The 24,749-nt window shown below is 34.0% G+C and overlaps 1 protein-coding gene across 6 annotated transcripts in view; it reads right to left on the reverse strand.

The window, feature by feature from the left end:
- Window positions 1-6,949: 6,949 nt before the first annotated feature.
- The window catches only part of LOC144956468 (peroxisomal acyl-coenzyme A oxidase 1-like), a 47,152-nt gene continuing 29,352 nt past the window's right edge, over window positions 6,950-24,749 (reverse strand). For all 6 annotated transcript variants that reach the window (XM_078886986.1, XM_078886983.1, XM_078886985.1 and 3 more), the window contains 11 exons: window positions 19,596-19,703; window positions 18,910-19,029; window positions 18,276-18,391; window positions 17,765-17,934; window positions 16,573-16,735; window positions 14,431-14,621; window positions 12,744-12,899; window positions 11,934-12,039; window positions 10,666-10,812; window positions 9,795-10,001; window positions 6,950-7,178 (listed from right to left, as the gene is read on the reverse strand). In XM_078886986.1, coding sequence (XP_078743112.1) covers window positions 7,098-7,178; window positions 9,795-10,001; window positions 10,666-10,812; window positions 11,934-12,039; window positions 12,744-12,899; window positions 14,431-14,621; window positions 16,573-16,735; window positions 17,765-17,934; window positions 18,276-18,391; window positions 18,910-19,029; window positions 19,596-19,703 — 1,565 coding nt within the window. In that variant the 3' untranslated portion in view covers window positions 6,950-7,097. The remainder of the gene's footprint in view (window positions 7,179-9,794; window positions 10,002-10,665; window positions 10,813-11,933; window positions 12,040-12,743; window positions 12,900-14,430; window positions 14,622-16,572; window positions 16,736-17,764; window positions 17,935-18,275; window positions 18,392-18,909; window positions 19,030-19,595; window positions 19,704-24,749) is intronic.

Here is a 24,749-nt window from a genome sequence, read left to right on the forward strand (position 1 = left end):
TCGTCGAAATCACGATCAAATTTTGTAATCTTATTTTTTTCTCTTTTAAAAATAACTAATCAAAAGTATCTTTTGACCGGCAGGCTAGTGTCATGCCCTGAGTTTGAAAAAAAAAAACATTAATCAGAATCTTAACAGCGCTGAACGTAACTTGACTTTGTTCAGCAAGTACCTCCCTTCCCACTATTCACTATGGGAGGTCAGAATCCCCATAAAAAGGAAGATGAAAGGAGGAAAGTTTTATAACTGAAGTTAAACGCGCTGAAGAAAGAGTAAAGCAAAGGAGACTGGTTCAAACAAGGAACAGAAGATTCCATGAGTAATCTTATATCAATGTAGCCATTTTGTCATTACCTTTTAGCCTCTATCCAGGCACAAGCAAAGGAACCCACTATTAAGAATCCACTCAAATGTTTACATATTCAAAACTGACTAACTGACTGACTTAATAAGGCCTTTCGCTTCCTAATCATCCGATCGGGACGCCTCGGCTGCCTCTCCAATCATCTGTGTCATTTCCTTCCACAGTTCGTGGTCTTTTGCTGTGGATGCTAAGTTCATTAGGTCTTCCTTTGATTTTAATTCTTTGTTATTTTGAAGGCGTTTTAGGTCTCTAGAGAAACTGATAAATAAAAAAGTAACAGAGCGATGATTTACAGGGAAAAAAAATATATCAAAGAAACTATACATTTGACTGTCTTTCTCCCAGCTAAGGATCCCTGCCAGGATCAGGAGAAAAAAAAGCCTCTGCAATTTCAGTCCAGAACAAAGACAATATAGCAACATGGAAAGTGAAAGTAGATGTAGGGAATAGAAGACACAGCAGTGCAAGTGACCTCTGCCCACCATGGGAGGTTAGAAAACCCCAACCAGCAACTATTTGTGATTGTTTGATTTTTGTTTTTGAGGGTTTTACGGCGCTTGCAACACATTTAGGTTATATCAGCGCCAGTACAAAGGAAGAAAATGGGATAGTAAAAAGTTCTAGAATTACACTTAAAGCAACCAGGAAAAGGTAAGACAAAGGGGAATATGATCAAATAGGAAACGCGTAGACTCCAAGAGCACACTATCAAAGTGAGATATCAAAGTGAGTTTGAGATCACCTAAAAGTCTTATCCGGACACAAGCACAGGTCCCTACTAAGAGGAATACACTCAAATGTTTACAAATCATGGATAATACATAAACAAAACATAATACAATGCATAACTGAGAGATGATTTACAAGGACAAAAATATCATCTCCCAAAACTAACTATACATTTGACTGTTTCCCTCCCACCAAGGGTATCCAGTCAGGGCCAGGACAAAACCAAGTAATCTCATTCCAAGACAATGACAAAAAGCTAGTTGGAAAACAGATATAGGGGGATAGAAGTCACAGTAAGTACCTCCCTGCCCACTATGGGAGGTCAGGAACCCCATCCAGAGTCCAGAACAAAGACAAGAGAGCTAAATGGAAAGGGAAAGTAGATGTAGGGAATAGAAAACACAGCGAGTGACCTCTGCCCACCATGGGAGGTTAGAAAACCCCACCTAGCCACTGTTTGTGTTTAGTTACATTACAAATAATAATAATAATCATAAATAAACAAGCATACTATATATTAACTGCTTTACAATTCCTTCATTTATTAACATAACAAAAATATAAAATATTACAAAAGAATGATCATAAAATATTTTAATTTTATAATATTCATTCCATTCTAACTAACTTCCTTTTATCAATATTATGATAAATAATATAGTCTGTAATTACAAAAAAAAATCTTTCAAATTAATCTTGTGGTCCTTGGTATTATAATCCCCTGTACATGTTGGGAAACCTTTCTGTGTCTTCTGTTATAGAATTACGAACGTGTAAAAACAAGTACAGATTAGCACACACCTGGTTCAAATTTACATAAGAACAAATGGTATTGACAGAAGCAAGTTGGAGAACAGATTTAGGGGGATGGAAGACACAGTATTGTTTGTTTGCTTTTGTTTTTAAGGGTTTACGGCGCTTGCAACACATTTAGACGTCTAGGTCATATCACCGCCAGTAAAAAGGAAGAAAATGGGATAGTAAAACGTTCTAGAATTACAATTGAAGCATCCAAGAGAAAGTAAGACAAAGGGGAACTGAGAACAAATAGGGATTAGATGTAGATTCCAAGAGCATACCACCAATTAATGTACTTAGTTTGAGATCACCTATAAGTCTCATCCTGACACAAGAACAAAATCCAACAAAGAGAACACACTCAAATGCTTACATTATACATTCAAAATAAATATAATACATAACAGAGACGATTTACAAGGATAAAAAATATCATCTCCCATAACAATATTTATGCATTTGACTGTTTCCCTCCCAACCAGGACTCCGACCAGGGCCAGGAAAAAAACTAAGAAATCTCATTCCAAGACAAAGACAGAAAGCATTTTGGAAAACAGATATAAGGGGATAGAAGACACAGTGTGTACCTCCCTGCCCGCTATGGGAGGTCAGGATCCCCACCCAGTCCTAAACGTCTCATCCAGACTTAAGCACAGGTCCCTACTAAGAGGATTACTTGTTGTCTTTTTTTTTTTTTTGCTTTTAAGGGGTTTGCGGCCAGGACAAAACTAGGTAATCTCATTCCAAGACAAAGACAAAAAGCAATTGGAATACAGATATAGGGGATAGAAGACAGTAAGTGCTTCCCTGCCCTCGATGGGAGGTCAGGAACCCCACCCAGAGAAGACACAGTAGGTGACCTCCAGATGGTGATTTTAAATTTAAATTCAAATTTCAGGCAAAAAGGAAATTCCGACAATATAGTTTTTAGATTGTCACAAACATAAATCATACCAGCACCTATGCTAATTATGTCCATCTTGAGAAATCAATATTGTAAAGCGTTTGGAATAGAATAGTAATACTATTGTTGAACAAGATGTTCTTGTTAACAAAATATTTATTTATTCATATCAAACACCATTTCCGATGGATCTGCTTATCCCTATACAAATATATGTATAAAAACATGATGTACAATGTACAATATATATATATATATATATATATATATATATATATATATATATATATATATATATATATATATATTGTACATTGTACATCATGTTTTTATACATATTATATTTGTATAGGGATAAGCAGATCCATCGGAAATGGTGTTTGATATGAATAAATAAATCTATGAAACTTCAATACATAAAACAGCAACATCTTGATATCAATCAACTAGTTTTTAATTTTGAATAAATTTTTGTGAGCTTCTTCGTTCCCGAGTCAACACACATTCGAGTCTGAAGTTTTATTGTGTTCGTTTGGCAGCACTTGGAACAATTTGAGGTCAACTTATCTCCGTTAATTCATTTTCAAGGGCCAGAGATCAAGTAAGTAATTTGAGGGTTGTAGAAATTAAAGAGAAAAAAAAAAACAATTATGATGACCAATCATTAGAAAACACTGAAATGCACATAACATAATGTAAATAAAAACCATCTTATACAAAACAAAAACAAAATATGGCATCTGTATGTAACATGAAAGAAATATAAACTTACTTATCAACAATATCAAAAACAAGTTACGCAATATGAAATAGAGAAATACCTGCTATATGCAACAAACAAAAAAGTTTATATTTTTTGGTTAAAAAAAAAAAAATCTGGGTCAATTCAAAATATATTATTTCCAGGAGAAAAGTCATGACGTCACATCTACTTTTTTGGTTCCAAAATCCTTGGAAGTTTGTATGTGACCAGTCTTTCATAGGACTATTAACTCACTCAACCCTAACACCGACTATATCCGTAGTTTACCCGGGGTTACTTTTACCCCATGCCTATTTATTACATTTTTCTGAGACAAATTATAGGCATCTAGTATCAAAGTTAATGTTTTTAGTTTTTACATGTTAATGGTAGTTGAATAAAACTATTTACGCACATGCTCATTTTTAATACATCTTTTTTTTTTTTTCAATTTTAAAAAGTAGCAAAAATCTCTCGGGTTGAGTGAGTTAATGAATAGGTTACATATTGAATCAGAATGTGGTAGAACTAATTTAGTAGCAAGATGTATAGACAGATTCTAAAGATAACGGGACGTAAAAGACTGAGGATTTTTTTAGTCACGTGCACCGCTTAGGCTTAAAGACTAGCAAGTTATTTACTAGACTAGTAATGTAAATAACTGAATCTAGTCCGTGTTCATGAAACGGGCCGAGCCTTTCGGGGGATTAATATTGAATAGGTTTCATTGTTTTTGTTTTTATGTTTTTAAGGGTTTTACAGCGCTTGCAACACATTTAGGTTATATCAGCGCCAGTATAAAGGAAGAAAATGGGATAGTTAAAAGTTCTAAAATTACAATTAAAGCACACAAGAAAAAGTAAGACATAGGGGAACTGGGAACAAATAGGGATCAGATGTAGATTCCAAGAGCATACCACCAATGTACTTAGTTTGAGATCACCTATAAGTCTCATCCGTACAAAATCCAACAAAGAGGAATACACTCAAATGCTTACACATTATACATTGAAAATAACAACTATAATAATACATAACAGAGAGATGATTTACAATGAAAAAAATATCATCTCCCAAAACAATAACTATGTATTTGACCGTTTCTCTCCCAGCTAGGACTCCGACGAGGACCAGGAAAAAAACCAAGTAAACTCATTCCAAGAGATCACCTATAAGTCTCATCCAGACACAAGCACAAAATCCAACAACGAAGAATACACTATTCATATTGAATCATAAGGTGGCATAACTATTTCAGTAGCAGGATATATAGGCAGATTCTAAGGATAACAGGACATAAAAGAACAAGGATGGATGATCTTTAACTACAACCAGCATATATTTAGACTAGAAAATAAAATGCCATCACTCTGAAACCAGAAGATTATTTTCACAAGGTATTTATCCAGTCTTCCAGAAGAGTGGTTTTACACTTCCAATGAGATTGGAACCCGTTTAATGACATCACACTTTTCCTCCCTATTACACAAACTCTCATACTTGTAATTCAATTCATTTACAAACTCATTTCTTGGCAAAATATTTTCTAAATTTGATACATTTTGGAAGAAACTCAAATTCGACCGCAATAAAATCTGTACAATAATATACCACTGATTAAATCAATATGTAGGACAGGTCTGATTAAGTAAATAAGCCTGACAATAAGAGAAATGAAAGTAAACGGAGATGTAAAAATAAAAAACGTTTAAAAGAGAATAGAAAAAAATGATTGTATATTATTATTGTTTATTCAACATGAAACGTGAAAAAGTGAAAATTGTCTTTATATAATAATTTATCACATGTGACCAATTATACAGATACATTTTTTTATCAAAATATAATAGTAGTAATATCTTTTAATTAAAAAAGAATAATATTTCTTTTTTTTAATAATTAAAAATAATAATAATAATAATAATAATAATAATAATAATAATAATAATAAGAGGCAGAAGAAGAAGAAGAAGAAGAAATAAATAACTAATATTTACAGCAACAATAATCATAAACAAAAAACAATAACAATGATATACCAAAAAGGTTTTCCATCAACGGATTGCAAGATAATAACAGTAAATTGTTGCCATGTTCTGTAAATAATGAAGGATCGAGTTTCGTAAGTTTTATATTTGATCAAATATCTATATAGTTTGTTTTTAAGGCTTTTACGGCACTTGAAACACATTTAGGTTAAATCAGCGCCAGTAAAATTGAAGGAAATAAGACAGTTTAAAAATTCTAGAATTTCTATTAAAGCAACCAAGAAAATTTAAGACAAAGGGGATTTGGTTCAAATAGGGAACAGATGTAAATTCCATCACCACACTATCAGTGTACTTAGTTTGAGATCACCTAACTGTCTCATCCTGACACAAGCACAGGTCCTCACTAAGAAGAACATGCTAAAATGTTTACAAATCATATATATGTAAAACAGAAAATAATACAGTATATAACAGAGAGATGATTTACAAGACAAAAAATATCATCTCCCAAAACTCTAACTATACATTTGACTATTTCTCTCCCAGCCAGGGTATCTGGCAAGGGCCAGGGACAAAACAAAGTAATCTCATTCTAAGACAAAGACAGAAAGCATGTTGGAAAACAGATATAGGGGGGATAGAAGACACAGTAAGTGCCCCTCTGTCCACTATGTCCACTATGGGAGGTCAGGAACCCCACCCAAGTAGAATATGCGAAAATAGGACAACGACAATAGATAGGATGGTGGGTTTGTTTGTTTTTTTTGGATAGATATTTCTAATTATGAAAGGCAACTGTAGCATCGAGTAATTGAAATTCTGCTTAAATGGAATGATTCATATGTAACAGCTCTGATCCAGTTAAGAGTCTTTGACAGTGCTATGGATCTTTTACACATAGGGAGCTGTGTTACAACAATGGAACTTGGGGGGGGGGGGGGGGAGAGAAGAGAGGTTTTATCAACTTTTGGATCTTAGATTATATATAACAAGAAAAACAATGAAAGATTTTAATGAAATTCAGTAATAAACAAAAATTAATATGATGACAGCTTCAATAAAGAACAAAATACCAAACATTGATTTTTGTTTATTACTTTTCACAGTCGACAGCTTCAAGCAGCTTAATATCACTTTGAATTAGGTAAATGTACCAAAGTTTCATAACATATGTCTGTTTGTGGATTGTATTCCCAACGCCATGTTCACCCCAACATAATAATACTATTTGGATGGAGTGGGTCACATTTATAATTTATTTCAGTTGGTCGTTGGGATTTTCTCAACAGCCTGACTCACTTGGGATTCCATATCTACATATTACTTTTTTTTTCTTTTTTTTTTTTTTTTTTTTTGTGGGGGGGGGGGGTGGAGAGAAATGCTGTTGCAATTGTTTACAGCGTTGTTGCTGTTGTTACTACTTTTGTGTTTATTTTTCTTGTTGGTGTTGTTGATATTGTTGTTGGTGGTGGTGATGGTGATGGTGGTCTTTTTATTTTTCTTGTTGTTATTACTCCTCTTCTTGGCATGATTGTTGTAGTTGGTGTAGCAGTCAGTCATTCATACAATCTACAACTTTGCTGGTGGCATGTTGGGCTGTCTCATCGACTCCATGTACGGTTTCTGGTACTTGAAATAACCTTCATGAACCTGGAAGAAAAGGGGACATGGAGTTTGTTTTTTTGTTTGTTTGTTTTTTTTTTTTGGGGGGGGGGGGGGGGGGGGGGGGGGGTTGAAAAGATAGAAAATGCTCATTTAACATAACATAACATTCCCTTTATTCATCCCCATGGGGAAATTTGTCTTTAGTGTCTATTCCAAGGGAAGACTGGAATAACCCAGGCATCATCCGCAGAGCAGAATCGCAAAGTTTATAAAATTTATAAAACGCATATTAAGTTTCACCTTGCTTTCAACAACACACACAGACGATTTGCCCTTCAACAAACACAAGCTATAAGGTACCAGTTTTTAAAACCAGGCTGTAGTGTAGAAGTGACGAACTTCAATCGGGTATGTAATGGCCAGGTGAACCATATTTCAAAAACTGAATTAAAAATTTTTTCAAGCGCAATATCCACTAAACGTGCTCAAAGCGCTTTACAAGGGGTCCTGACCAACAGCAACACTTAACATTTAGGATGGGACATGACGCTTGTTAGGCGATATTACAATTTTTCCGACAGAGACAACGCTTCTAACGGCCAGGTGCTCATTTTATACCTGAATACTGTGAGAGAATGTGAGTAAAGCACCTTTTATAAGGACTCAACTATGCGCAGAGCGAGGCTCGAACCCAGGGCCTTCCGATCCTAAAGCGAGTGTCATACCACTAGACCACATAGCCACACAGCAACCATGACCCTTCAGGACATGAAAGATTACTACTTTACTTTTGCCTGACTCCCAATGCTAGGGCAGATCGATAGAATACGCACATGTTGCTTAAGATGTCATACCTGTTTACTTGAACATTTCAATATCAGAAGCCAACACAAAATTCATCAGTAATAAATGGTACAATTTTAGTAATACTCCGCCAATTAACAAAAACAACAACAAAAAAGAAAAAAAAATACTGGGTATCTACAACCATACGTAAAATAAATGTTGTTGACCTCCACCATTACGAGCTGGCAATCGACTAAGCTATCATGGGCGTGAACTGAGCAGTAGCCATTTTAACTTTAAGGGAACTTTTTTTTTTTCTTTCTTTGATAACTGCAGGAACTTAAAAGAAAAAATAATTGTTTTTTCTTTTCTCTAATTCTACGACCAAATTTCTGTGAAATCAAAATCCATAATAATTCTTCCATTTCTGTATGTCCGAAATTGTTACCTAATTTCCGTAACAATTACGGACGATCCGTAAAAGTAGGTAGGTATGAGATGTTGCTTAGATTTTGTTTCTGTATTCATGCTTATTATGTAGTGTCGTGATTTTTCATTTTGTGTTGTTATTTTTTTTATTTTTTTAAAAAACATTTTTATTATGTAACGCGCCGCAGAGCACGTTTAACGTGGATGTTTAAGCGCTATATAAATTAAATTGAGCTCTTATATAGCGCAATATCCACTAAATGTGCTCAAAGCGCTTTACAAGGGGTCCCTGGTCAACAGCAACATTCAACATGTAGAACGAGACATGACGCCTATTAGGCGATATTACAATTTTTCATTATTAAATTCATCATTTACTATTACTATTACTATTTACTATTTACTATTACTATTTACTATTTACTATTACTATTTACTATTTACTATTACTATTTACTATTTACTATTTACTATTACTATTTACTATTTACTATTTACTATATTACTATTTACATATATTACTATTTACTATTACTATTTACTATTTACTATTACTATTTACTATTTACTATTACTATTTACTATTTACTATTTACTATTACTATTTACTATTTACTATTTACTATTACTATTTACTATTACTATTTACTAATCACTATTTACTATTACTATTTACTATTACTATTACTATTTACTATTTACTATTTACTATTACTATTACTATTTACTATTTTACTATTACTATTACTATTTACATTTACATTTACATACTATTACTATTTACTATTACTATTTACTATTTACTATATTTACTATTACTATTACTATTTACTATTTACTATTTACTATTACTATTTACTATTACTATTTACTATTTACTATTTACTATTACTATTTACTATTTACTATTTACTATTTACTATTACTATTTACTATTACTATTTACTATTTACTATTTACTATTTACTATTTACTATTTACTATTTACTATTTACTATTTACTATTTACTATTTACTATTTACTATTTACTATTACTATTTACTATTTACTATTACTACTATTTACTATTTAACTATTTACTATTTACTTTTACTATTTACTATTTACTATTTACTATTACTATTCTATTTATATTTACTATTACTATTTACTATTACTATTTACTATTTACTATACTATTTACTATTTACTATTTATATACTATTTTACTATTACTATTTACTATTACTATTTACTATTACTATTTACTATTTACTATTTACTATTTACTATTTACTATTTACGATTTACTATTTACTATTTACTATTTACTTATTTACTATTACTATTTACTATTACTATTTACTATTTACTATTACTTTACTTATATTTACTATATATTACTATATATTTACTATTTACTATTTACTATTACTATTTACTATTACTATTTACTATTTACTCACATCTGTCTTGTTCAGCTTAGAGTTTTTGGCATAGGCAAGGAGAGCCTCGTAGACGTTTCCGTCGTAGCGTCCCAGGTCACTGTCCAGGACTCTGTCCGGGTAGTCAAAGGCATCCACTAGACCTACAGCATTTGGCTTGAGGAGGGCTAGAAGGTCATACAGTCCTGACTGGACCATGTCGATCTGCTGGTCATTTAGATAGCCACCCTGTCGTGTCATGAAAATAAATAGAGAATATATATATTTGATCTGACCCACTACCTCAAACACCCCCCCCCCCCCCCCATCCCCCTCAGGTTAAAAAAAAACAACTTATAGCCATGTCGATCTGTTGGTCATTTAGATAGCCACCCTGTCATGGAATGATAATAAATAGAGAATATATATATTTGATCTGAACCACTGCTTCAACCCCCCCCCCCGACTGGACCATGTCGATCTGTTGGTCATTTAGATAGCCACCCTGTCATGGAATGAAAATAAATAGAGAATATATATATATTTGATCTGAACTGAACCACTGCTTCAACTCCCCTCCTCCCCCCCCCCCCCCCCCCCCCCCCCCCCCCCCCCCCCCACAGTTAAAAAAAATCCTTAGCCTTTATTTATATATGTGATCCTTAATCTCAATAATGTTATGTATATCATAGTGGTCTGGATGCTAGAAATGTAAAAAAAAACCAAAAAAACTGAGACTCAGATTCACCTTTACTTATTTTATGAATGTTTGAAGATGGCAACCCATAGAAACAATGAATTGAGAGAAAAATGTCGATAAAGATTTATAAATGTTTCCAACAGCTTGTGTTTCATTTATGTTTTTCTAGGCACACACATACATATATTTTTTTTTTATTCATTCCTTTTTTACCTTTGTGAACTGTCCCGAGAATCTGACGATACCGTGGACAGCATAGAGCTGACATAGTTGAACCATGACCTTAGTGACCTCGGGGTCAAGTCCCGATGAGGCAATGGAGTCCATGAAAGTTTTTACAACAAACATGTGACAGAATGCCTGCAATGACAACATTGAAAAAAAAAATTTTTAATGATTTAAAAGTTTTACTAACAAAAAAAAAAAAAGAAAAAAAAAAGATGCTTTAAAAGTTTTACTAAAAAAAAAAAGAAAGAAAAAAAATGCTTTAAATGTTTTACTAAAAAAAAAAAAAAAAAAAAAGAAAGAAAAAAAAATGCTTTAAAAGTTTTACTAAAAAAAAAAGAAAGAAAAAAAATGCTTTAAATGTTTTACTAAAAAAAAAAAAAAATAAAAAAGAAAGAAAAAGATGCTTTAAAAGTTTTACTAAACAAATTTTTTTTAATCACCCAATGTTGGAATGGGTGCAATTAACACTTAACCCCCTCGAGTTCGTATACATGGAAAATCAAACAAATTTGTTCTCTTTTCAATGAGGGTGAACTCGAGAGAGTTAAGATGAAGCGTAAAGCCTGATAGACATTGGTAAAATGTTTGGTCAAAATAGGACTACATTATAGGGGAAGGAACTCCGTTTTTAACCAGGAAAATGTGTGGAAAATACCTTTCCTAATGAATACCACTGTAGTTGTCATTATTATTGTAAGTGTTTTGTTCTTACCATTGCTGTATTGCGGTTATTACAGGTATCATTATTACCAATATTACTTGTATTAACTCTTTCAGCGCCATTGGCCGCACTGTGCAGCCAGAGAAGAATCTGTTCTACTGGCCAATGGTCACACAGTGAGTAGGCTGGTCTTGAAAGACAAAACTAATAATGTAATCAAATCCTACATTCTACAACAAGTACTATAAATTGAACCAATTGTATCATTTCTTTCATCAGAACATTCAATTGGCCCTAGGGGGGTATTTAAATTGAGATTTTACGCCGAATTCGAATGTCGCTTTATCTTAGTTTTGTCATTCTCATGCTGCTTCAATCAGGTGTCAGCCATTTTGTGACGGAAATGCGAATATAGCCTCAGCACTGAAAGAGTTAAGTTTTGTCGAGATGAGACAGCCTACCCCTGAGCCACTAAGATACACTTTTTGTATCATTCTATTACAGTCCACCGCTTCTGGCAACTTAGGATTTAATAGCATCGAAATAAAGGGAGGCAATGTTGTGGTATTTTATGTGTATTATCATTACTGACCAAGGATGCTTCAACCAGCATCTGTGATGTTCTATTCCAGGCCTCTGCTTGCTGTAGTCCCTTCCCAAGCTGTTCCTTCATGCGACTGCTGGCATCAGACAGCATGCTAGGGAAATGTTGAAAATCAGAACAAATGAGCAAGATATATTAATTCATAATAATATAACTCTGTGCTTATTTCAGATATATTTTGAAAGCTTGAGAGCCTGCTGTACTGTAAAAACATCAAAATTTAAAATGAATGGGAAATTCAATTGATTTACGATATAATTCTATGGTCATTTCAGATATAATTTAACTACTTGAGACAAGTAACCAGAAAAGGCAAGGATAAACTTATTGTGCAATGCAATGTTAATATTTTGATTTTGTCTATGATAAACCTTTCTTTGTTGTGTTGTTAGTATTTTTGTTTTTTTTGGGGTGCTTCTTTATGAGGAAAAATTCCCATTGAAGGATAGACACAGAGAGAGAGAGAGAGAGAGAGAGAGAGAGAGAGAGAGAGAGAGAGAGAGAGAGAGAGAGAGAGAAAGAGGAGGAGAGGAAAGAGAAGAGAGAGAGGAAGAGGAGAGAGAGAGAGAGGAAGAGAGAGAGACAGAGGAGAGGAGAGAGAGGGGGGGAGAGAGAGAGAGAGAGAGAGAGACAGAGAGAGAGTGAGAGAGAGACAAAGACAGAGAGAGAGACAGAGACAGAGAGAAAGAGAGACAGATAGACAGAAGGAAAATGAGACACAGTATTGAGCATCACTCGGTGATGAAAATGCGTGTCATAAATGTTATGTATTATTATTATTATTGTTTAGTGTCCTACCTAGCAGCTCGATGTTGATAGGCCTCCAGTAGATGATTCAAATCCAGTCTTCTGTCTAATCGACTCTTCTGTCCAGGCCTGCTGGTTTTCAGGAACTGAGCAAGGGCAGGTAATTCCTGACCTGTTTCTTTGGCTGCCTGGCACTTCATGAGGTATCTGGAGAGTTTATTTTAATATTAATCCATACATAAGGAGAAAAATATAATCCATTTTTGTGAGGGGAAGGGGGGGGGGGGGGAATTAAGCCCTTCCACCGGGCATTGTGAGATGCCGTCGATTAGGTATTCCATGAAGGAAGATAGATAATCCATCAAACGTCTGATGTCAACGGGAATCACCCAAGCTGTCCAAAGTGAGCAAATTGAGGATTAATAATCTTGCCCAAGGAAAAAAAATGAAAATGCCTGAAGTGGGGCTCGAACCCTGGTCCTTCCAGGTCACAGCACAACGCCTTAACCACTCTGCCATTTCACCCCCCCCCCCCCCCCCCCCCCTCCTACATTTTGTGGGAAAGGATGAAATAAAAAATTTGAATTTGTTCAAATTTGACCAAGACTTGCCAACCAACAACAAACTTTCCTTTTACACATTTAATTTTACCCAACCTGGTCCTTCTGGGTCACAGCACAACGCCTTAACCACTCTGCCATTTCACCATTTCACAACCCCCCCCCCCCCCCCCCCCCCCAATATTTTATAAAAGAAAAATAACTTTAAAAAGTCAAAATTTGAAAAAAAAAAAAGATTTTGACTTTTTTAGTCACTGTTCATTTATAATGGTCGTTTTCTCAATTCAGTCAGATGTATCTTCCGGACCAAACCGTCGCGCAACATCACATACGTGTAATATTTGAAGTAAGCACATGTGAAAAGGAAATGTTGTGGTTTAGATTTAAAAGAATTAGCAGTTGGTTGTTCCCTGATGGTTCTGGGAATATTATCTAGAATTATCACTTTTTTAAAAAAAACTTGAGCTTTTATATTATAGCGTTCAACACTGTAAACGGCTGCTTAGAGCGGGACTCAAACCCAGGACTTTCAGATCCGAAGGCGAGTGTCATAACAAAAGACCACATAGCCACATAATAATAATAATAATAATAATAATAATAATAATAATAATAGATCTTTATTGTCCATAAATATGGCAATTTGTCATTTAGTTACACTTGTTATAACGTTAAACGATAATTGTAACATTGAACAGATATTTCACTCCTACTTATCTCTCTCTCTCTCTCTCTCTCCCTCCCTCCCTCCCTCCCTCCCTCCCTCCCTCCCTCTCTCTCTCTCTCTCTCTCTCTCTCTCTCTCTCTCTCTCTCTCTCTCTCTCTCTCTCTCTCTCTCTCTCTCTCTCTCCTCCGTCCACTTAATATTAACATAAATCGGTACAGAAATTTAAACTCCAGTTACATGACCAAACTTTAGAGATCTTTTTAGGGGCAGCGTGGCTCAGTGGTTTAGTCTTTGCTTCGTACCCGAAAGGTACCGAGTTCAATCACCCGCTGCTACGCTGTATGGCCTTGAGCGAGTCACTGCGCCCTAGCTTGACTTGCGGCGCTGCACTGCGGCTAACGCCTGGGTTATTCCAGTCTTCTCTAGGAATAAACCCTATTAACAAAATTCCCCAATGGGACGAATAAAAGGAATTTTCTTTTCTTTTATTCATTTTATTCCTGCAACCCACCTGGCCGTCTGCAATGTTAACACAGTGTTCTCCCCTTCATATGTGCAGGATGGCACTTCCTCCATGTAAATCTTTGGAATTCCACTGGCCAAGTTGTAGCCATGGCCGCCACAGGCCATTCTACATTGCTCCACTCCAATGGCCATTTCCCAAGACGAGAATGCCTTCAACCCTGAGCTCAAGGCATGAAGCTAAGATTAATGAAAATAAAAGAATTTTAATTTTTTTAAAAAAATGAATGTATCAAAAATTCAATAAATGAATAAAATAAGTAAATAAATATATATATATATATAAATACATACATACATACATACATACATACATATATAAAAAATAAATAAATAAATAAACAAATTTTAAAAATATTTTTTAATTGAGCATTTATATCGCGCAATATCCACTAAAAGTGCTCAAAGTGCTTTACAAGGAGTCCAACAGCAACACTTGACATGAAGGACGAGACATGGCACCTGTTAGGTGATAATACATTTTTCTTCTGACAGAAACAATGCTGTAAATGGCAGGTACTCATTTTACAGGTGAGTACAGTGAGAGAATGTGAATAAAGAGTAGAGCCTTTTCCAAGGACTCAACTATGAGCCACTCAGAGTAGGACTTGATCCCTGGACACCATAACTGACAAATGAATAAATATATACATAAATAAATTAATAAATAAATAAATAGTAAATATATACATAAATATATACATAAATAAATACATAAATAAATAAATATATACATAAATAAATAAATATATACATAAATATATACATACATAAATAAATAAATAAATATATACATAAATAAATAAATGTGTACATAAATAAATAAATAAATAAATAAATAAATAAATAAATAAATAAAAATAAATAAATAGATAATAAATCCAATAAATAAGCACATGTATAGAGCTCATTTCCTTTCTATCCTCTAAGAATGGAAGAGACTGCAAGCAATTCTTTTGCTCAGAGGGGACACTCCCCCCCCCCCCCGCCCCCTTCCACCTCCTTGTAAAAAAAGTAGTGATAGTCATTGACCAACCCACTGTCTCCATCATCTGGCATTATACTAGAGTTGGCCGGCAGATGTCTTAAGCAGTCCTTCATCCAAAGCCATTATCAAACCCATTCCAAGAGCTGGAGTCTATCTCGCATTTCTAATTTCTATAGCATGAAACAGACAATAGCCATTACTGGCTACCCATTGGATTGAACACTTGTGTCTAGCATAAAGTACTTTCTGCCAGATCTTATTGGCCAAGCTACCCAATCATCATACATGCTGGGTGGGCAGAGGGGTAAGAAAATAAATCTCAACTAAACTTGGGATTGATCTCGGTTGCTCTGCATGTGAAGCGAGTGCTCTATCAACTGAGCTATTAGCAACTCCGTAATATCCCCGAACAGGCGTCATGTCCCCATTCTACATGTTACATGTTGCTGTAGGTCATGGCCTCTTTGAGGCAGCGTGGCTCAGAGGTATCAGCGGTACAGTCTTTACTTCTTACCCGAAAGGTACCGAGTTCAATCACCTGCCGCTGCGCAGTATAGCCTTGTGCAAGTCACCACACCCTAGCTTAATTTGCGGCACTGCACAGCAGCTGACACCTGGGTTATTCCAGTCTTCCATTGGAATAGACCCTAGAGACAAATTTCCCCTATGGGATGAATAAAGGGAATTCTATTTTATTTTATTCTGATTTCTTTTTTTTATTTATAGCGCTTTGAGCACCTTTAGTGGATATTGCGCTATAAAAAATTTCAAGCTCATTTCTTTTTATTAGAACACTGCATCATATTATTTTGAGACAGTGAATCATGTGTCTAACATTACATTGTGCAGCTATGTGGTCTAGTGGTATGACACTCGCTTTCAGATCGGAAGGTTCTGGGTTTGAGCCTCACTCTGCGCATAGTTGAGTCTTTGTAGAAGACTCTTTACTCACATTCTCTCACTGCACTCAGTTGTAAACTGAGTACCTGGCTGTCCTAAAAAAATTGTAACATCGCCTAACAGGTGTTGTGTCCGTCCTAAATGTTAAATGTTGCTGTTGGCCAAGGATCCCTTGTAAAGCACTTTGAGCACATTTAGTGGATATTGCGCTATAAAAAAGCTCAATTTTTTAAAAGAGCTCACCATGGGTAATTCTTCGTAGGAGCCTTTCTCCACTTGAGCAGACACGTTGGTGTATGCCTGGAATGACTGTTTGCCGGCCAAGATCAGGGCATAGGCTGTGGCAATCTGAACAAACAGCTTATGCTGTTGTGTTTGAAACTCTAACACTGCGACCTCTCCAGCACTGGAAACAATAAAAGGGAAAATGTTGAACTCCTTTTAACTCTCTCATTACTAGCTGTTTTTTTCAGAATTTTTCCTGAAACATCACAAGAACCAATACAAAAATAGATTCTTCTTCACTCTAACAGAAAAGCAACAAGTACATTCTATACATAATATTATTCAACTAAATAAGCTTTACAACACAGTGTCAAGTTTTTATAGCTATGGCGAAAACTTTTCATTAAATTATGTGATATACAAAAGAAATTAGAATGGTAAAATTGTTGATTTATATCGTAATGAATGTGACGATTTTTTAATGGGTGGTAAGGAGAGGGTTAAGAGAAAAACTTTGTTTGAATTGAAAAAAAAAATACAGCCAGTCTGAAAAAAAAAAAAACATTTTAAACATTTTGGCCAGAAGTCACATGTTTGCGAGTTTTTGACAAAATGGGCCATTTTAATCGATTGATAAGTTTGAAGGACAAGTTTTCTGACCAAAATTGTTTTAATATGTTTTTTTTACAGAATACGGCCAAATACCTGTGGAGAGAAAGAGAAAGAGAGAGAGAGAGAGAGAGAGAGAGAGAGAGAGAGAGAGAGAGAGAGAGAGAGAGAGAGACAATAGAGAGAGGGGAGAGAAAGGGGGAGAGAAAGAGGGAGAGAAAGAGAGAGAGAGAGAGAGAGAGAGAGAGAGAGAGAGGGAGAAAGATAGAGAGAGAGAGAGATAGAAAGAGAGAGAGAGGGAGAAAGAGAGACAGAGAGTATATATACTGCCATTTTATTGAAGAACACAGTATATGCTATTTGGTTACCATTGCATATACTGTGCTTTTTTTAAAAAAAACAACGGTAGTATAGTGATAGCTTCTCCATGTTTAGAGAGGAGAAAGAATAGGAGAAGGAGGAGGAAGAGGAGGAGGAGGAGGAGGATTATGATGATGATGATGATGACAACGACGGTGAGGAGAGGGAGGAGAAAGAAGAGGACAAAGGACAAGAAAAGAGGAGGGAGAAGAGAAGAAAAAAAGAAAAAAATGCATCTCACTTGGCATCAATCTTGGACTGTTTGCGTACAGCGCTGTAACGTGTTGCTATGGTTACAGCCTTGGCCAGGGCCCTTGCTACACCAGACACAATCTGAGCCCTGATCAAAGTCATGGAGCCATAAACCAATCTGTCGTTCTTGGGACGCACAAATGTGCCGTCTTCTAAAACCTGTTGAATACATTAAATCTTAATATTTTATCAATAAAACAAAATGAAATTGACGTCACTCTTCTCATGGTTATTGTTTTTTAGACTGTCAATTGAGTGATTAGTTCTCAATAAAATATTTCAATCAGACTATAAGCTCCTTCAGAGCCAGCAGACCTGTGGAGTTCTCGTTTTTCCAAGTTTCTATAGCGTGAAATGGGAAAAAGCAATTGCTTGCTACCCTTTGAATAGGACGCCAGTCTATCGCAACGTACTTCTACCAAATCTAACAGACCCAGATAATCAATCACTGCTAGCAGGTGGACAGGAGGGTCAGAAAAAAAAATCGATCTATTTTTCACCTGTGCATATCTCATCAGCATGTTCTCCCTTGGAATTCTGACTTTGTTGAATCGAAGGAAGCCGTTGTCCTGAGAACCATAGCCAAACTTAGGTCCAATGTCTCCCACTTCAATACCTGAGTAGAATGAGATAAGGGATTGGAAATCTTGAAAATAAGGCAAACAACAACAACAAAAATAGCACCAACAACTACTACCCCTACAACTACTACCACTACAACCATTACAACAACAACTACTATTATCGCTACCTCCAATACAACTACAACTACCACAACCATCATTATAGCTACACCTGTGCGACTATGTGGTCTAGTGGTATGATACTTGCTTTCGGATTGGAAGGTCTTGGATTTGAGCCTCGCTTGGTGCATAGTTCAGTCCTTGGAAAAGGCCCTTTACTCACATTCTCTCACCATACTCGGGTGTAAAATCTGTACCTGGCCCTTTACAGCAATGTCTCTGTCTGAAAAAGATTGTAATATCGCCTTACAGGCATCATGTCTCTTTCTACAAATTACGTGCTGTTGTTGACCAAGGAACATTTGAGCACATTTAGTGGATATTGCGCTATATAAAAGCTCAATTTTTTAAAAAATTTTTATAAGAAATGGCCCAAGGCTGTCCTACCTACCAGGCAAAGGTTGGTGGGTTTCCAAATCCCTTATCTGGACCATGAATGACTGCATGCCACAATCTTTGCCCTTTGTGAACAGCTTGGCCATCACCACACAACAGTTGGCTGTCTTGCCCACTGAAAATATACGTCAATGAAATCAAGTCAGCATGCACTTATTCATAATATGTGAAAAGTAATAAACAAATATAACAGCTTCAAAAAAAGAACAAAATACTAAACTTGGAACATTTCAGGCTCAAATCCCTTCTTCAGTCAACAACAAGAACAATAAAAAGCTGAGTGGTTAAGGCATTGACTCTGAAGGTCCCGGGTTTGAGCCCTGCTTCAGGCACTTTTATGTTATGTTTTTTTTTTCTTGGGCAAGATTATTAACCCCCAATTTGCTCACTTTGGACAATATGGGTGATTCCTGTTGAAGTCAGACATTTTGTTTCTTATGATGCCATGGTGGAAGGGCATAATTCGTTTTTATATATGTTTTTATTATTCATATAGTCATTAAAAAGAGCAAGTTTTTTTCTTAAACTTCCAAAAAGCATAAATTGTCTCATTCTGAGAATGTTTTGACATCATGATTTATTGAATTGTCTTCATCTTGATCATTCTGACAACAAACTGACTTGAATACGTGGGTCAAATAATGACAACAAAACACGACGACCGAAACAAAATGCACTTACAACCCCCAGGCCAGAATTTGGTGGCTGTGATAGTCGGAGAGTCGATGATAAATTCTTTTGTGCTGGCATCGTAGGTGGCTGTTGTCTCAAGGCCTCTCAGAAATGTACCTGGATTGGATAGGGGGAGAAAATGGATAAGGTCAAACATTCCAGTTGGGACACCTATTACAATGGAATCCTGATAAAGCCATGGCTGCTCTGCAACAGAAAGATTGGTTGACTTTAACTCACTCAACCCTAACACCAACTATATCCGTAGTTTACCCGGGGTTACTTTTATCCCATGCCTATTTATTACATTTTTATGAGACAAATTATAGACGTAGTATCAAAGCTTATGTTTTTTTGTTTGTTTGTTGCTTTAGGTCTCTTCCAACACAATTGAGGTTATATGAGAGGCCGCTGAAACAAAAAAACAAGCAATCTAGCAAAAATAGTACAAATGTAAATCAAAATCATAACCTAAAGATATCATAAGCTAAATTATAAATAACCAAGAACAAACAGGCAGAAGATTTACAGAAAAAAAAATATCCCCTGTCAAAAATACAATCACAAACCAAAGAAGCAGGATAGGCTAGTAAAGAGAAGAAGAAACGACATCACTATCGGATCGCGGGTGGTTGGATGGGAGCATCACCCTTGAATCATGAATCAAAGCTTATGTTTTTTTTTAGATTTTACATGTTAATGAGAGTTGAATAAAACTATCTATGTACATGCTCATTTTTAATACATTTTTTCCAGTTTTGAAAAGTAGCAAAAATCTCTAGGATTGAGTGAGTAAAGCAAGGTTGATTTTATCCATTATCAAAGCTCAAAGAAATAAATAACAAAGTGAAATTGAATGTAAGCTTCAATTTAAGATACGAAAACAGATAAAACAGACGTTTCATGTTTCCCCTTTATCAACAAAACAGGATAAATGAAACACTACAGACGAAAGAGATAATGTGGTAGTGGCATTGTTAAGATGAATAAACAAAATCATTGATGCCCATAAATGTTTTTGTTTATTCATCTTAACAATGCCACTACCACATTATCTCATTCGTCTGTATTGATTCATTCACCCCGTTTTGTTGATAAAGGGGAAACCCAAAACGTCTCTTTTATCTGTTTTCGTATATTAAATTAAAGCTTACATTCAATTTCACATTGTTATTTATCCCATTATCAATAGAACACATTTGGACAAAGAACAGAGAAGTTGACTTTGAGGAGAAGTTGGCTTTATACGATTCCACTGTACTTCCATCCTATGCCAATCTACTGGTTCAAATTGCTTATCATTTCAATGACGTGAAGATCACTTTACAGATTTAATCATGGAATGATTAGATGGATAATCAATGATTCCATGCATACTGTTGTAAGCCATTATACTATTATCATTATTATTTTATCATCAGTACATCTCCTTTTATTACTAATACTACTAGTAGTAGTAGCCTAGTACTAACTACAACTAGCACCTGTAGCTCATATTGCATGAGATGTTGGCGCTACAATAGTGTGCAGTATTACATCTACTACTACTACTATTACTACTACTACCACTAATACTACGGTTGCTGCTGCTGCAATTATTTTCATTACTATAATCATGCTCATCATCATCATTATTATTATTATTATTATTATTATTATCATTATTATTATTATTATTATTATTATTATTATTATTATTATTATTATTATTATTATTATTATTATTATTATTATTATCTTATTATTATTATTATTATCATTATTATTATTATTATTATTATTATTATTATTATTATTATTATTATTATTATTATTATTATCATTATTATTATTATTATTAATATTATCACGATAATTATTATTATTATTATTATTATTATTATTATTATTATTATTATTATTATTACCATTATCATCACCATTATTATTTATTATTATTATTATTATTATTATTATTATTATTATTATTATTATTATTATTATTATTATTATTATTATTATTATTATTATTACCATTATCATCACCATTATTATTATTATTATTATTATTATTATTATTATTATTATTATTATTATTATTATTATTAAAATTACTATTATTTATCATCATCATCTATAATTTCATTATCATTATCATTATACATTCACGTGCTTTGGATCTTTTATTTCATTGTCATTTGAACACACATACCGTTTTCTGGCCAAAATATATTTTTAAGTACAGCATTCTGTTTCAAAATGGTTTTGGCTATATATAAATGTCAAAGGTCAACTAATTGGCGCATACAAACCCTGCTTGTAACACAACCAGGACTACTTGAGCCAATGAATAGGTCTAGAAAATATCAAAGAGTAAAGATGAATCAATTATATTGAAATTGCAAAACAGAGAACGTTTTGGCCATTGGACATTTTCGGAAGACAGACAAAACTTAAATAATGATGAGTAAAACAACATTTCATTTAAATAACGAAAGTAAAAGTAAAAGGTGGAGGGGCAAGATATGGAGACAGTAAAAATATAATTATAGAAATGGTAGATCACAATGGCTAAATACATAAACAAAATCAAAAAGGTCATTAGTAGTTATTTCCAGCGACACCGAAAGTTATTTCAACATTCAATAATATTTCTTTTCTTTTTTATTTGATTAATTACAAATATTAAAAAAGATTAATTCGTCCAGCGAGTTCCTCACTACAAATACCTTGGTGTAACGATTGATGACAGGCTCAAGTGGGATGAACACTTGAAAATAATTAAGCATAAGATGTGCAGACGTACATATTTTTTATCAAAACTCTCTCAGTTTAGAATAGATAAAACCCTCTGCACATTATTTTATAGAGCAGTAATTGAAAGTGTTTTGTCATTTTGTATAACAGCTTGGGGAGGCAATTGCTTAGCAGTGGAAAGGAACAAAATAAATTCAAATATTAAAAAATCCATTAAACGCTATATAAATGATGTTGACGATGTAGATCTTTTATACGAGAAATTTTGTATAAATAAAATAACTAAAATATTAAATGACCAGTATCATCCACTAAGACCATCAATTATTATGTCAGAAAGAAGTGGTCGCCCTTTCTCTATTTCAACGAAAACAGAGAGACACCGAAAATCTTTTCTGCCGTCCAGTATTAGGCTTTATAACAACAAGCAATAATCATTTTATATAATAATTTCTCATTTTTACTTTTAAAAAATATAAATATTAATTTATTAATTTATTTGTTTTGCAATCTTTTCAATTTTCAATTTATAGTGAAGTTTTAACTATTATACAGTGTTGAAATTATTCATATTATAAAGTGCAGCTCTGGTTTTAGAGCTGCTCCTTTTTAAAAAAAAATATATATACATCCTATTTCCATTGTATTTTTATCTTATTATGTAAATTATAACGCGTCTGTACAAAAAATTTCCTTTTTGGGATGCAATATAGTATTATTATTATTATTATTATTATTATTATTATTATTATTATTATTATTATTACAACAACAACAAAATTAATATTAAATATATTGGTTATATTTATGTAATTATTATCAACTTTTACCCGTGCAAAGTAAGAAAAAAACAAAGGTGGAGAAAGGATCAGTGATGTGAAAGAATTTTCAAAAAATCAAACAATAAAAATTGTGAGTGAAAAAAAATCACGAACTGCAAACCAGGCATTTTAACAAAACAAGCAGTGATGGAAAAAAAAATTTCTTTCTATACATCAAATTCAAATAAAGAATTAATATAACATTTTTCTGGGGTTCATTGTTATGCTCAATTTTTATTTTCTAACTTCATGTGTTAACAACAAAAAGCGATGAAAGATGCAGCCTATTAGATGCTTGTACATGATTTCTTTTGACCAAAAAAAAAAAAACAACATTGATATCAATACCAGCAGAACATGGTTGAGCAAAACGTATAAACAGGAATTTTTTTTAGATTCACATTCCACCACTATATATTTATTTCTTCAACTTGGGAAGCAACTAGTGAAGAGAAAGTCATCTGGTCTCATCATTTGCCGTGAACTGGGAACGCATGCAGAGTTTAGCTTGAAGTCTAAATGAATGTTTCAAATTTTGAGAGTTGAAGAAATATATTATATTTACTGATTGCATATTTCCTCTGATTCAACCAATTATTTTTCATCTGCTTTGGCAATAACTGCGTACATAGGATTGTACCAAAAAGTCCCTTTTTATGGTATGCAATTTAGAGTGATTGTCATTTAGATAGGGCTTACATATGTTTATTTGTTAAAACTATTTCTGTATCCTTACATTATGTCAACCAAAATGCATGGCCTATCTTTTTTTAAAAGCATAGCTACACTTTTAGCGCTGGAAGCCAGAAAAACATGATAAACACAACAATCTACTTTCACTTCCTGATGAGAGTGAATGCTCGAAACAATATTGTAGAAGTTGATCATAATTATACTTGAAATATTTTATACTTTTAGTGCCAACATCTAAGTTGACAGAACATGTGTCAGTGTTAAAATCAGGAAAACTGATGAAATAAAAACAAGATTTCACTTCACTATTTCCATAGTAGTTATTCAAATCAAATTTTGTCTTTTCAAGAATGACACTCAACACACAATTGACCTTTCATCCAAACCTCACACTTTTCTTTATCTATTCGAAGATCTACCTCTGTGGACACAACCAGTTTCCCCTCAATAGCACTACTATGTGGCTATTTCATTCATTTATCAATTTTTGCATCTTACCATGGCCTAACTTAGTGTGCATCAAAAACCAACCTCTAACCACACATTCCCTTTCTTCACTACTACAACAAAGAGCTGTTACTACCTCCCTACCTCACAGAAATCCTAAAGGAATATTCGACAACCCGACATTTCTATTTCTCCAATGACACCACCCGTTTGGCTATCCCACACATTCGTACAAAGGGGGGAACAAAGTCCTTTTCTCATTTTAATTTTAGTCCATCTGTATGAAACACCATTCCACATAGCATCCGAGAATCCAAATCATTGTCTGTTTTCAAGAAATCCTTGAAAACATTTCTTTTTTGATGTCATGTATTTTAAATATTGTTTAGTATTGATGTACAATTTAAAGCGCCAAGAGCCTCATTGTTGAGGATACCATGCGCATTATAAGAATCTATAAAAATTA

Source organism: Berghia stephanieae, chromosome 11, assembly GCF_034508935.2.
Source record: "Berghia stephanieae isolate SIO BIC M18660-M18661 chromosome 11, UCSD_Bste_1.3, whole genome shotgun sequence".
In the NCBI taxonomy this organism is placed as follows: domain Eukaryota; kingdom Metazoa; phylum Mollusca; class Gastropoda; order Nudibranchia; family Aeolidiidae; genus Berghia; species Berghia stephanieae.